The sequence below is a fragment of the Bombyx mandarina genome, chromosome 06 (assembly GCF_030267445.1).
Source record: "Bombyx mandarina strain Sakado chromosome 06, ASM3026744v2".
NCBI lineage: Eukaryota > Metazoa > Arthropoda > Insecta > Lepidoptera > Bombycidae > Bombyx > Bombyx mandarina.
The window spans coordinates 3,872,312-3,887,766 of record NC_143213.1 but is presented as its reverse complement, the minus strand read 5'-3'; the positions used below and the strand labels follow the sequence as shown (position 1 = coordinate 3,887,766).

Sequence of the window (15,455 nt, the reverse complement as noted above, 5' to 3'; positions counted from 1 at the left end):
GCATAGTCAATAAAACAAGTTATATGTTCCTGAAAATTTAATGACTTTAATACAAGAATAACTAAATTAAAACAGCAAGATAGAAGAAAAATTATTCATCATTAACATTATCTGATTATGTTCGAAAGCGAAGACCAAAATTAATCAATGACCTAACAAAATATACAACAAAAGTCATTAAATAATTAAGTTCAACCAATCAGTTAGTCTACCGTGGGCACGAGACCGAAGCGATACGATAACTATGTCGGTTCCAACTTCACCACTAAAATGAACAACATTACATACAACTTACAATTTTGAATAATATTGTGATTAAAAGAAAAAAAAGCTAAATAATTCTTTCCTACTTATATAAGGTGTAATAATATAAAGTGTCGACTACTTATAATATGTATAACTATTCATATGCTTACTTAAAATTTTCACACGAGCAGAGCGGGTCGCTCGCGCGCTCTCCTCACGCCGGTACACAACAATCTCGCTACACGCTATATCACTCACGCCAAATGTTACGATAATAAAGCGACAAGTTCCCAAACCGTAATTACAGCACTAATAATAAGAAGTTGACGTAAAGTTGAACCATCCGGTGTGGTGGGCGGCCGGCGCGGTCGAGTGTTCGCCAACAGTAAACACGAGTCAATAGGGCGCCGGCCCGCGATCCTCACGACCCCGCGACCACGCTATGCTCTCCTCCAAAAACGTAGCGTGTCATAGCTTTTTTTGAAGTTTTATTTTTTTTTACAATATATAGGATTCGTCTCTATAATTAATTACCACTAATATTTACAATGGAGGTGAACGGACAACATTCGCAACTCTACTGATGACCTCGTAAAATAAAATCCCGAACTCGCGGCCGCAACGCGCTTAGTCTGCGGCTTTTATTTAAACAATTTAAAGTAAACTCGCCACTGATTAAATATAAACGGACGACGGATCGAGTCTGCATTTCAGACTTTTAGAAAGTCGTAGACTGATGACGTCAGGTCACGTGCGCTACACGACCGGGCTCGCGAATGAGAAACACAGACTCGATCGAACATTTATTGAGGAGTGGAGGATGCGGCGGTGCGGCTCGGGACGCGGCTCATATCTTGTGTATCTTCTGGCTGACGACGACGGGGTTGTTGCGGCGGATCTCCTGCGCGCCGAGCTCTCGGTAGTCGAACGAGCACTCGTGCTTGTCGCTGTACCGGTGCACGGCGCAGAACAGCCCGCCGCATCGACACTCGAACCCTGCGCCCAAAACAATTACCAGTCATTCAACCACATTACGTCTTTTTGCATTAAAAGTGTACAATTTCCAAAAATATTCGAAATTGAGCTAATATGGGAATCATTTGGTATCACCAGTATTTTCCTCATAAATACTGTCAAAAGAGCGTAGTTTAATTTTATTTTTTTTATTTTTTTATTTACCTATATTTTGACATACTATTAACAAAATTAATACTTAATTTTACTTTAAAAAACAGATAATGTAACTGGTAAAAAATAAAAAAATAAATGTTACAAAGATGATTAATATTAAAAATATTACAATATGTTAAACCTTTAAAACACTCTCCTGCAAAATTAGTAAGTTTTGAGATTATACAGTTTTAATGCGAGAAGACGATTTATGAACGTCAGTCATGATAGCTTGTCCATTCATTTTATTGCTTTTCCTAAACGAGGACTATTTTAAATTAAGTAAAACAGCACAACGCCCTGTATCACTTGGCCTATGACAGATAATATACAGACTAAGCTGTTTGTTTCAATGTTTTATAGGTTTTCATTTCGATAATGTTTTGAGTTTAAAATTCCTCTATATAATTGATTTAAAAATCACCCACCATCCAGAGATCTAAAAAAAGATGATCTTATTATTTTCAAATAAATTACAAAATTACAAACTTCAGGCTCGACTTTGATCTCAAAAAAAAAAACAAGTTTTTGTAAAAAATTAAATCAGTACAACCCCTGACATCAAGATTTAAAATTCGTTGAAATGTTCCTTATATGCACTAAGTAGCGATTTTCGATATTTCAAAAATGATCCAGCACAAACAACAGCTTAAGTTTTTTCCATGTTATAGGTAGATAAACACATAAAAGAAAAATATTGTAATGGCTTTTAAGTTGAAAATATATTGTCTAGTCACATGAATATTATAAGATACGCAGATAGGTACAAAACCAACACAGTAGAATTGAAATGAGTGAAATGGATCAATTGCTATCTGCAGCAGCATTATGCACATCTTTGTTCTCCATATTTATAGAGAATATCAAAAACATCTTGTCATATTTTTTTATTTAGCGTAAATTATTTCATGTGCATGAGTAAAACATTATAACAAAGAAACTTCCATTTGTTTATAGACAATGTCTCACAAGCACTATCGGATAAAATTGATTTTACATTGTTGATTCTATTGCATGAATTAATTTCGCACACAATAGCGTAATGTTATCATGGTAATGGAATTCTAAGGCTTGTATCTTTGTTATAAATAAAATATAATTTCAATACGATTATTCGCTAATATATCTACGCAAGTTCTCGGATAATGAAAATATGACCCAATTCCACTAGATACCAATTAATCTTGAATTATTTTAAATTGGTGCCAGGCGTCATTATCTATGATTAACTATTTAGATCAGTTCAAATAGTTCACGATCGATCATGCACATCAAATATTTGATACTATCTATTTACGCAGGGAAATTAGGTTAAGCTTTCCAAAATCTAGAAAGGATAGAAGCGTCCGTGGCTCCCTCGTTTAGTCGCGCGTTGTTGTCTAACTGTTTTGAAATTACGCCTGTTGCACTCCTCCAAATTCTACCTATAACCTAACCTAACGCACGATTACTTCTCAACAAAAATCAGTAGGACATACCCAATAACAAATGAATATTAATTAATCGAAAAAAAAAACATAATACAAAATGCAATTACCCGTTAGTCCAACCTTCTTGCGGCAAACAGCGCATCTGTTCTTTTTCTTTTTATCCTTTGTGTCCTTGTCATCGGCGTCATTGTCCGACGTGGCGGCGCTGGTGCCGGCCGCGCTCTCTTCTTCTAACTTCTGAAAACAACAACGAAACTGCGTCAGCAACGCGTGCGTGTCGATGAACTCATTCCTCTGACAACAATAATTTCACTTTAGCTATAATTATTATTGTTGGCAGAGTTCGTTCACGTCTTATTTTTATCGAGACGTTCGATTTTGTGCAGAAACGATGAGGAATAAAAAGTACTTCATTAGTTTGATAACTTGTTTTGTAAACTAGAAATTTTATTTTATATAATATAAAAAACCTATATGAACTTTCCATACCTATACCTCGTACAGTGCGTAAACAATTGAGTTCACATTTCGAACGAACAATGTTATCAGTAGGGATAAATGTCTATGGTGAAGTGGGAATTTCTCAGCCATATAATATGAAAATTATGTTACGCGTTAAAAGGAATATTTCAGTAGCGTGATTAAGATAATGCTTAGTTTTTTTCGGCACTGGCACGTACCCTTTTCAAGCTTGTTTTCCTTGTTTGGATTTGGTTTGTAGATTCTTTTATAGTAACGGTTTGCGTATAGGGTCGAACATGTTTTGAAGAGTACTCTTCGGTTTTTTCATCATCTTGAATGCGTAACACGTCTTCTTGGACGGAATCGGTTCGGATTCGAGAAAGTTCCAACTTGTCATCTAATTTAATTTTCTGAGGATCTACTCCTTTGGTTCCATTTACATTGCGGAGCGAAGAGCTGTCATTGATATCTTCAGAGCCACTTTTATTTTCAATTGATGCACTTTCTTCGTTTGTTCGTTCTAGTTTAGAATTTTTACCGTCATCGCTGGATTTACTTTTGCGACGAATTACTTTTTTGAATAGCCTTCTTCCCCTCGATTCTTTTTTGTTAGGGTCATTTTCCATTATAGATATATTATTATTTGGTAATTTACCAGATTTAACATCTTGATCGAAAAAAAAAGTACCTTGAAACGCCTTTATATTTATTTAATGATTTACCTAACGAATGAACAATTGTTACATGTTACCGATCACGACTCGGATGTGTCCCTCATCGCGTGTTCAACAACATCGTCAACTGGTTTGGGTTTTAACAGATAAAACATGTTACATTACATTTTTGTGTTGATTACTACAATAGTTTAGTAATATAATTATTAAAAAAACTGAAAAGAAGTCTAAAATGTGTCAAAAAGGTTTGTACTTCAAAACACAATTGTCAAAACGACGCAGTAATTTTGAAATGCAACAAAAAGAATGTACTTTCGAAACCTTTTTTTCTTATTCTCTCTATTTATATGTTTTTCCGCCTGATTGATCGAAACTTGAAGTTTGGGCTGTTGATGCCTTTTAGGTTTTTAGCATCTACTGAAGAAATATATTGGGAAACTTCCCTCCTAAAGCAGTAAATTATATTACATATAAATGATTGTATTGAATTCCGCTTTTTTTTAAATTTTATATGCTATTTTTGCTTGCTTCTGATTAGAAATAAATGTATAGTTTTTTTTTAAATGTTTAGCCCTAAAAGTGTGCGTATTAGGGGTTGAAAATATATTTGGGAATTTATGTACATATTTGTATATTTGTTCTATATATGCATTCCTATACCAACCATCGGTTTGTAATGAAACTGTTGTGATTGATATTTCAGGAAAGGTTAGGGTACTGTCAAAATACTATCAATGTACGCCTAAGTTATCGTTTTAAAACAATGGCTACTTTGAATTGAAAATTTCATTAAAAAGGCATGATTTTTAAGTGATAAAAAAGGTACATTGACAAAAAAGGAACAACGTCCATTATAAGTAAAAATATATTCGGTAGTAATTAAATTTAGTATTTAGGTCAATAATCGCCACAAGTAGATAGGTGTAGTGCATTTTCGCCTGTCTCAGTTGTCATAAAATGCAGAGTATTTCTTGAGAGCATACAAAACAGAGTTTCTTACTTCAAGCAATATAACCTAAGCATAATTGTCAAACCAACGTGACTCTTGTGGTTGTTTCTGAGTGAATGAAATAGAAAGCTTACTCCAAAACATTACAAGTTTCATATTTACATCATCGCCATCAGTTAGAATCCTTTTTAGTATATCATTGAAGAGGTTTTCTTCCCTTTTCTACTTATTGTTTGCTGTTTATTTTTGTCATTACCTCACTGGTGTTAGACACGGAATTTTTCGGACGTCACGAGGTATCACGATACACTGTTACTCTGTCTTCTTTAGACATTTTTTTATTATTTACTTGGTTACACCATAATTTCACATAATGTCATCATTCAGAGAATCAAATCATCTTTTTTTCGATCTACATTCCAAGTTATCACCTGTATCATAATTTCTCTTGTAGTCATCCACATTCGTTATGACTCTCTTGTAACAAAAGATCTGATAAATTTTATTCATTGTGGTTTATTAGTAATGTCGCCGTAACATCGCGTATTGCGAGGAAGTTTTTCATTCTGGAGCCATAACCACACTACAAAATGTTGGCTTGTGTCGTAAACACCGTATAACCAGCAGGAATTTATTTTTATAGTTTTTTTTAATCAATTTCTTAAAACACATTGCTTAATTAATAAGATTTTAATAAATATATTTAGTATAAATGTAAAGAATCAACAGAAACTAAATTTGGCCTTACCTGCAAACCGTTCAACCCCAAAATATGCAATTTATTACTGCAATGTTAATAAGTTTCAATCAAGGTAATGAACTGCCTTTCCGTTTTACTAAAACTCTTCTGTATCTTTGTCTATTTACATTTCAGATTTTATATAATTTAATAAAAACTAAATTACTTCAATAAGTAAAATTTTTTTACAATGCCATTTAAAGTTATTAAAAAAAGTACAATTAATATTTGCATGATAATCAGGATAACTCGATAGGATTGTAATTCAATGGCGCATGACAAAGTAACGGGCTACTTGTTCATATTATTATAAGCAAAGCACAAATTATTCTAATACATAAATAATGGTTCTGATTTATTAGCCCCCCATCTATAATTTTCTCCCGAGTTGTGGGTGCCAAAACACCCAGGCCAGGAATCTTTCACTTCGACCGGGAATTGAACCCAAGTCCCGTGGTACAAGTCTTTGGCAAACTACTAGATTATGACAATGATCTTCAATGGAAGGCAAAGAAACTAGTCTGATTGTCTATTAATCAAAAGAAATGGATTGTGGTCTCAGCAATGTTGAGAAATTGCTTTTACTTCTCCAACATTCATCATGTCAAATATTATCATCACTTTCTTTTAATGCCTAACTTTCCCTTCAATATTGAAGATAGAGCTTGTGAAAGCCCGCATGGGTTGGTACTATCAAACTGTTTATGTCTGGGTCTGGTATTATTCCCGTGCCTGAATTTTCGACCAGATATCTCAAATTGGACAGTAACAGTGTTGGGTCTCGCGCGCCAACCGAGTTCGGTGTGTGTGAATGCGCGCGCGCGCGTTTTTGTGTGTGCGGGCGCTCGTGTTTGTTTGTGTGTGCGTGCGTGCGTGTGTGCGCGCGTGTGTGTGTGTATGTGCGCGCGTGCGTGTGTGTGTGCGCGCGTGTGTGTGTGTGTGTGTGCGTGTGTGTGTGAATACAAGAGAAGTGCGGCCTCACGTCTGCAAGCGGCTGCGGCGAGGCGGGCAGGCTGGGCACGGTGGGCGCGGCGGCCGACAGCGGCGTGGGTGCGGACGCTACGAAGGGAGCAGACACAGCCGACGGCGTCGTCGCGGGGGGCTGTTGTTTCTTCTTTAACGCTTCCTGGAATTAAATAGGTCATTTATATTAATAGCCGAAAATGTTGCAGAATACAAAAACGTTTAAGATGTGAAATAAACAATTTCTTTTAACAATAATATGAAAGAATTAACTATTTACACAATATATTTACTATTTACATAATAATAATATGTATCTAACAATAATGTGATATAAAATTTCCTTTTTGATATAAAAAACACATTTTTTTGTAATCACGCCTCATAAAAATAAACTTTTTGGCATATCGAAATCTAAACTATCACCTTAAAACTATCACCTGTTGTCTAGAATGGTCAGACAAAATCTTAGTCGTCATCACAGTAAAGCAAAAAGTTTCAAGGACACAAGCTTTTGTGCTGCTTGAATCTAATGAAAAAAAAGAAAATAACATTCTAAGAAACATGAAAAGTAGCTTATGAAGACATTGCACTACAATATTTACCTTAAAGCAAACTGAGCAAAGTCCGTCTGTGGAGGGATTGCCGTAGAAACCGCAGCCCGATCGGCAAAGCGCTTCCATAGGATTTGATTCGCGCTCCATTGTTCCACTATAATTTCACTTTAACAACAAGTTTCAAACACTTCACTAATGTCTAACGTCTGATTGCACTAAAAGTACTTTAATATTGCACTCGTTTAGTTTTCCAGTACTCTGCGGTGATCACGATGCGCACTAATTTACTTTCAAATGTAGGCCAAGTTACGTCTGGCTTATGTTCGGCACAGCAGTTTTCCTTGTTGGTAGTATACGATCGCTACTTCTGTGTCAGGACCTTTGAAGGACACACTGAAACAAAACGAAAGTTATTCTTTTTACTTTCATAATTTATAAAACATTCGACCTCGCGCTACGGTGACACAATTGATTCAGTGAATTGATTGAACAGCAATTTTGTAAAAATCGAAATCAGTATAACTTAGTTCGTAGATTGGATATAATATGCATAACGTCAGGTTTGCGTAACAAGAGAGAGCTAACACAAAGTGGAACGCGACCGCGAAACAAAGCACCAAAGGCGTCGGTAGGCCCGCGCCCCGCCACAAGGTCGTACTCCTCACTGGTGCACTCTGCAGATGGAATTTTATTTTACTAACAAAAAAGTGCATACAGTATAAAGTACTATAATATAATTTGAACACCCTTCATTCATTGGCAACAACTCAAAAGACCATAGAGGTAATTTAATATTAAATAACAAAAATAAAATTTTAGACTGGATCCAGGCTAAGAATCTACGAAAATCATATGACGACTTAAAATCAATCGTAAAATTTTAATAAATAAAGAATTAACGTTGACTGGTTGCTTTAAAGAATGATGCGTGGCAAAAACTTCACAACTGATTTATTTCATATCTAAAACTAGCTTCGCCATCGTGACATCGAAATCTCAGTCAGTAGAGCAATCACTAACTAACAGCAATCCCAGAAACCCTTCAAACTAGAACGACGGACTGCTTTCCTGCAGAAATATTAGCAAATTATATTTTTTTTGTGAATCCGATTTCCCGCACTATGTGCCTGCAATTAAAACTAATATGGTGGTACAAAGGTCGTTCACACTAGCACTTGGGGGAGTCATTGACCGGGCAGCACGCAGGGGTGCAAAGCGCCGACCAACGCAAGCGCATATCTCCTTTATTATTTTAATGCACTCTCATCACGCATGTGATACGGTCTGCGTTCTTCGAATATTACAATTAAGAAATCAGAAATCAGTCGAACACATTATGCTCGCATATTGTAAAAATATGAAGACAAGAAAAATAGTTGACACATCATTTTAGTTTTAACAAGTCATGTCATGCTTATCTTAAGACTGATTCTGGTATTTTATGGGTTAGATTCCTAATTCGCATAAACCCTCGTATGACGAAAATGTTTGTTTGCACTTGGCCTAGGTTTTTTATATATTAAAGCGTTATATATATACAATAATATAACTATATACATACCAGAGATTAACTTGCATAATCGGTCTCTAGTTCCCATGTTATCTATACTAATATTATAAAGAGGAAAGATTTGTTTGTTTGTATTGAATAGGCTCTGAAACTACTGAACCGATTTTAAAAATTCTTTCACTGTTTGGAAGCTACACTATTCCCGAGTGACATAGGCGGCTATAATCTTTTTTTTTTAATTAGGGATCCTTGCTAAAATTCCTATAATGTAACACAAGGTGTAAAGAAATACAAAGTAATCTATACTAATATTATAAGAGGAAAGGTTTGTTTGTTTGTTTGTTTGTATTGAATAGGCTCCGAAACTACTGAACCGATTTTAAAAATTCTTGCACTATTTGGAAGCTGCACTATTCCCGAGTGACATAGGCTATAATCTTTTTTTTTTAATTAGGGATCTTTACTAAATCTCCAATAATGTAACGCAAGGTGTAAAAAAGGTATACAAGAAGATCGCCAGCTGAGCGACCGTGACGGAAACCGTACTGTCGGTCACTAATCAGCTGGCGATCTTCAAGATACTTCAGGAGTTGTATATTTATTATTCTATAGCTCTTCAGTCGCTCGCCAATTCTAGCAACGTGCTCCGACTTCGCCCTGGCAATAACCTTCTTGTAAGGGATATAATTATAGTTTGAGGTCCAATAACCCTTTACTTTTTGCCCTCAATTTAACACAGAATTTGCAATGTGTTAATTTAAGGAGCTGGTACTTGGGAGCTACAGTCCAGAGGAGGTAGCAGTACTCCACATGAGGCCAGACTTGTGCTTTGTAAAGCGCACTGATCAGCTGGTGATCGTCAAGATAATTAAGGAGCTGGATGTTTATGATTCGCTCCATCACCATGGAAAGCAAGGAAGTTATAGCGGCGGCCAAAGAGGCGGCCAGGAAAACGGAACCCTTTTGGTGCTGTACGAGAGGTGATACTGACGCGTTAGCATGGGTGTCAATTCAAGGGTGCATGCTTTTAGAACTATGCGGGAATGGAGTCCGGTCGACTCGTCTTGTGGATTTATTGATTTCCCAAAAGTAATTTTAGACGTAAATAAAGTATACATTTATTTATTGTATTATAATATATAGTGTAGTATTTATATAATAATATAGTATAGTTATAGTATAGTTTTTTCACTACCTATTCGCTGGAAGGTTGAGGGTCTATTCCATCTACACTGTGACTAATAACCTAACGTGTGTGCTAACACTGGCCCTAGCAAGAGCAGCGTTTCGCAGAATCTACCACCGGATTGGAATCGCGAACCACTGAGATCCGGCAAGAAATTCAGTGGGTTTTGCCCAAGGGTTAGTTCACAACTCTTCGGCATCGACGATTACAAAAAGCCCTTAAACAACATCATAAAAACGATGATGCTCGAAAAACTCGTCATTCAAAAACCGAGACTGGCCGATTGCTTTATAACCCGCTGCTTCATCAAGATAAAAGTCAAACAAATGCTGCCCGACAGGAAAATTATAAGCTGCGACCACCAAACCATAACCAGACCTTGCTCCATTTTTCAGGATTTAGACAACTTTTTAGGAAAATAATCAATTGAAAGCACTCAAAACCGCCTACAAATATGTAATTTATGGATTATAGCTTCAAGATTTTTTTCAGAATACATGGTGGTAAATCTATTAAGAGTATTGTGGAAATTCATAGTTAAATTTTAACAGCTTATTCTCAAGTCTAATTATTATTTTGCTACAAACCTGACATAACTAATAAACAGATAATTATTATAATTTTTATATTAATAGGCTAAAACAAAAAGTTGTCTTTTTCAGTTTGTCAACCATTTTTTGTTTGTTTGTTAATAAGCCACGGCTATGGTTTAGTTAGTGTAATATGTAACAGAAAGTGCAATATTTTGTTTTATTTGTATCAAAATAATAATAAAGAAAAAAAGGCATAACTGTGGGAGAACCCTACTAATAATGTGTATAAAAGTAACAACGTAGTGAATAAAATTAATTCAAAAATTGAGGTCAATGATTATGGTCGAATTTCGGTTTTTGGTCAAACACTAGAAGAAATTCTGTTTCTTTTACACACGTGCTTTATTGTTAATAATTTTTATTTGTCATTTACCACCAGCATCTAATTATAACACCAGTATCTAATGTAGAGCAACAAACAGCGGCTTGGCTGTGCCCTTGGCATTACTGATGTCGTTTAGCGACGGTGACTATTTACCATCAGTTAAGCCGTAAGCTTGAAAAGTCTATATTATACATATTTCGTAAATTATATTACTAACGAGCTATATAAATATGTATAAGCTAAAATGCATCAGTTAACACTGGAAAATAATTTCAAGTCAGGCAATGTTGATACTAAATAAGTGTGCCAAGGCGACTAACAACCTACCTATACAAGAATTGGAAACATGATGTACAATTATAGTGTGTTAAGTGACGAAGGCAACCGGGCAATCGGTAACTTGTTGCCAAATTAACAGTGCCTTTAAAAGCTTGCAAAACAATTATTCCGATGATTAAAACGTACACGTAATACCAAAATTAATTCAGGGATTTTGTTAAATAGCATAAAAACAACAATATAATATCAGAAGTGTTCGCTTCTATATCAATGTTATCAGTTAAGAATACGTGGCGACGACGTCAGACGGCTCGCGAACAAGCCATGCCCTGTTGACCCAGTTGCAGAGTAGTTCGGTACGCAATTCTAGCGTGACCCGCTTCATGCTGCACTGACACTACTTCGGGCTACACAAAAACCGGCCACATGTCTCATCGTTTAATGTTATTTGCATATCAAAAACCCTCAATATTAATAACGAGCATGAGTAATAAATCGAAAGATACCTCCCACCGAGATTCTATACTCCTGCTTTAAAAATTTACATTTATATACAAATTAATACAGAAATATTTAATTTTCATTACTTTGGATTTTATTACTCATAACTTTTACAAATACATTGAAATTTTAGTTTAAGTAGTATTACGTTTATTTAACTAGTGTACTAAATAAACGGGGTAATAATTAAAAACAACTTTATTTCGTTATGTTCTTCATAAGCCGATATCGTCTTGCATGTATCGAAGAAATTAAACTACAACAACGGAAGACAAAAAACGCTGTTATCAAATATTCATAGATTTAGTATTTAGCACGACTATTTTCACTTTAAAAAAATGTTCAATACTGACAAAGAATGTTTCATTATTTCTATGTAAACAGACGAGAAAACAGCCCACCTGATGGTGAGTGATTACCGTCGCTAATGGTTGTAAGCAACACCAAGAGGACAGGAAAGGGCTGTGCTCATATTTAAAGTAATACGTATGTATTGAGTAACGACATTTCAGTGTGAGCTTGAATGTTTATGTAGCGAAGTAAAAGTTCCGTTTATCTCACAAAGCAGAGTACAAAGTACAGTGCTCGATTTGTGTCTGGTAGAGACAAAATACTGGTCAGACGACTCGATCAACGGTAACAGTAACGGTACGAGAAAAGCTCGTGCACTTTTTAAAATCCACCGAAATCTTTGCACCTATCTACTTATTATAAATCAGTAGTAAGTTAACGTCACTAAAGAAAATAATTAAACATCTGATACTCTATGATGAAAACACAAAACGGGGTCAAAGAATTTATTCCTGGCAAGTTATAAAAACATTTTTTATCGCAATAAAATCTACGCTTGAACAAACGTGTTTGTCTAGGCGGAAACGTCACGTACCAAAAATAGAATAGCCAGGGTTTAGCTTCCTTCCGCGTGGTTTCGCAATGAGGAAATGACTCTCGAGAGGTTCAATGATCACTCAAATAGAATTAACAGCGAGAACAAAGCATACAAAGCATGTAAGCAATAATGCAGATTTTGATCTTTGAAGGAAGATTTTTCTTGTTCAACAAGTGACGCGATGAAAATTGAAACAAGACGAGATGGCGGACGAAGGCGTCAGCTGATCTTGCACGGACAGCTGTAGTGTCAGTGTGTGCGAAACAAATTCTCAGGCACGAACACGCACATACCTCCTAGTGACTATTGCGCTCCCTTTCGTACGCAGAACACACAATAGAAACACTCTCAGTCGTTCAATTCAAGTTCAAAATAATACCATTTGGAAGCCTAGTAAGAACAGGTGTTCTACGCTAGCATGATAGCATGATTGCATTGAAATGCTGAAATTGAAAGTAAGAAAAAATAAAAAATTTAATGACAAAACTGTATACATATTTATCTAAAATATGATTAATCATGATAAGATGAATCATGACTTTTGCGAAAGTATTATCAAGTAATAAGCAAGCAGTAAAAAATATATTTTTCATACAGCATGGCTTGACTGATATTCAACAGCGAAATTAAAGTTAAACTTTTAAAAAAAAATTAGGTCCATTGTATTTTATTTCGCTTTAATTAAAAGACATTTATAGCATCGATTTTGTACAATTAAACTACATTAAAATCACGGAAATCACAACACAGTTGACGTTCAATGTTGTATTTATTTCGAAAACATTTTTTTTAGCAATAATTGATTTCCTGTACTTGGTAATCGTTTTTGTTTTATTTATGAAATATATAAACTCGAATGGAATAAAATTAAATTAACTAATGAACCCTGTGTTAAACCTCGCCTAGATAACTGAATAAATGACATGAAAGTTACACATGGGGCCGTTAACCTTGTCACACCAAGGTCGACGCGGACGGCCTTCAAACAGCCTCGTCTAGTCTAGGTTTTAATAGTCTCGCAAGGACACATCTCGAACTACAAATGCACCTAAGTATTTTACACAGAAAACCACAGTAAAATACAAACCTTTGTGTGGTAACACAAGCCCATGGCCACGTAGTATCTACGCTGTTCTCGAACTAAGAAACAACACTATATCACTACCACAAATGGAGGAAACAAACGCGCACTAATTCGCACTATTATCTGACTCGATAAGGTACATTAGTCGCAACTAGTGACGAAAACGGCACTCAAATATTTGCTATCGGCCTCGTTTGAATGAGCTCCGACGCGCTCGACGTTTTAGCGAGGACTGACTGAACGATGAGCACTCTCCTCTAGAGCAGCGACGCTCGCGGCTTGCAACTATTCGCGTCATTCCATTCTACTCACGCACTCAACAATACAAACAACACACGGGTCGCTAGATGATAAACATATTCGTGCGTAGTGGTCGCCATCTCGTTACACAAAGCATTTTGTTTTAACCACAAATTACTACATAATTACTAATTTACCAAAAAATTGTTGCTCCAGATATCGTTGTACATTCGAGCAAAGAATCTAAATCATTTGTTGGTCTGTACCGAATGTACCTAAATAACATACAAATTCAAAGAAATTATGCATGCGTCAGCTATGTTATGTGAATCATCATATCATTCAAAGTTTTAAGAATTGTTCCCTTCTCGTTTCTACTTAATTCATCTGACATGGATCAGAAATGTGACTTACGAATAATGCACTACTCAGTGTTGTTCAAGTTAAACATGTTTCTTATTAAATAAATGTATTAACTATCTTTTCGCACGTGTGGATGAACACTTTCTCTTAAGATTTGCCCAGCGTTAGCGATGTGAGCATACGAAGTTGCTTACGGCCTGAGAATCATAGTTCAACCATTTTGTCAAAAATATTTACAAGATTATTGTTTGTGCTTATGTGGGTGGACGAGCTCACCGCCCTCCTACTATTAAGTGATTACCGAAAACCATAGATATAAAAAACGTAAATGCAGCCGCCCACCTTGATATATGAGTTCTAAGTCTCAGGTTTTCATTCAGTAGAACGGTTGCCCGACCCTTTAAACTGAATTCCATTACTAACTGCTTCACAGCAGAAATAGAAATGGTGGTGATACCTATCCGTGCGGGTTCAGAAGACGTTCCACCACTAGTAATTATGCAAATTACATATATTTGTTATGGGTTGGATTTTGATTACATGATTTTATTCCTTCATTGAGAAAGTCATTTGTGAACATGAAAATGTTAGCCACAACTACTTCAGATATATTCAAACTTTCCTCTCGTTTATTGCTCTTTCTATTAGTGAAAATCCTATCGAAATCAGTTGTCTGTCTAGTTTAGAAGAGGAGCTCTGTCTTCAAAAACGGACAGCGACTTTTTATACTTCGTAGATACATATTTGGTACATTCATATTGATTTTACATTATAAACAACGAAACATAAAAAGAAAATATACGCGATCAACTTTTTGGGAATTAAAAACAAAAGTGCAATGTACTGGTTATTGAAAGTGAAAATAACAGTAATCATCAATATTCAAGTGTCGACGGGCATCAACCTTTAACTACAATACGTAGCGTCGTGTGGGCGATACGGGAGCTGTATTTGTGCTTAAATAAACGATAATAACTAGTGAGGTACAAAGGCCTTTGTATACTTTTCGAAATTGTCGTCAAAACATATGACTGGGATTTTATTGGCGGGAGAACCACTTATTGGGAAAAAGACTGAAGACAAACAAAGACATGTTTGTGAGATTGTACGTCGCAAGTCATTTGGGGAGCCGGCGGACGGAGACAAAGCCGCGACGAGGCAAGTCGTCGATCTCCCCCGAATTAGTCCTGGGCCGGGGCGGTGACCTTTGAGACGGCCGCACGCGCCCGCCTCCGCCTCCGCGACACATCTCGCGACTCTCGAAAACTCACTCTACGATATTTACATTCTCAATA

At 35.9% G+C, this 15,455-nt stretch overlaps 1 protein-coding gene across 3 annotated transcripts; it reads right to left on the bottom strand.

Annotated features, from left to right (window-relative positions):
* Positions 1 to 24: 24 nt before the first annotated feature.
* Positions 25 to 7,570, bottom strand: drn (zinc finger AN1-type doctor no). Of its 3 annotated transcripts, none has more exons than XM_028170284.2 (4): positions 7,239 to 7,570; positions 6,653 to 6,796; positions 2,954 to 3,083; positions 25 to 1,242 (listed from the first exon to the last, which is right to left on the bottom strand). In XM_028170284.2, the coding sequence occupies exons 1-4, from the start codon at positions 7,335 to 7,337 to the stop codon at positions 1,094 to 1,096; spliced, it is 522 nt and encodes a 173-aa protein (XP_028026085.1). In that variant the 5' UTR covers positions 7,338 to 7,570; the 3' UTR covers positions 25 to 1,093. The 3 variants fall into 3 exon arrangements, with proteins under 3 accessions (XP_028026085.1, XP_028026086.1, XP_089584236.1); XM_028170285.2 differs by having other exon boundaries at positions 2,954 to 3,080; XM_089728110.1 differs by lacking the exons at positions 6,653 to 6,796; positions 7,239 to 7,570 and adding an exon at positions 3,527 to 4,058.
* Between the last annotated feature and the right edge of the window lie 7,885 nt (positions 7,571 to 15,455).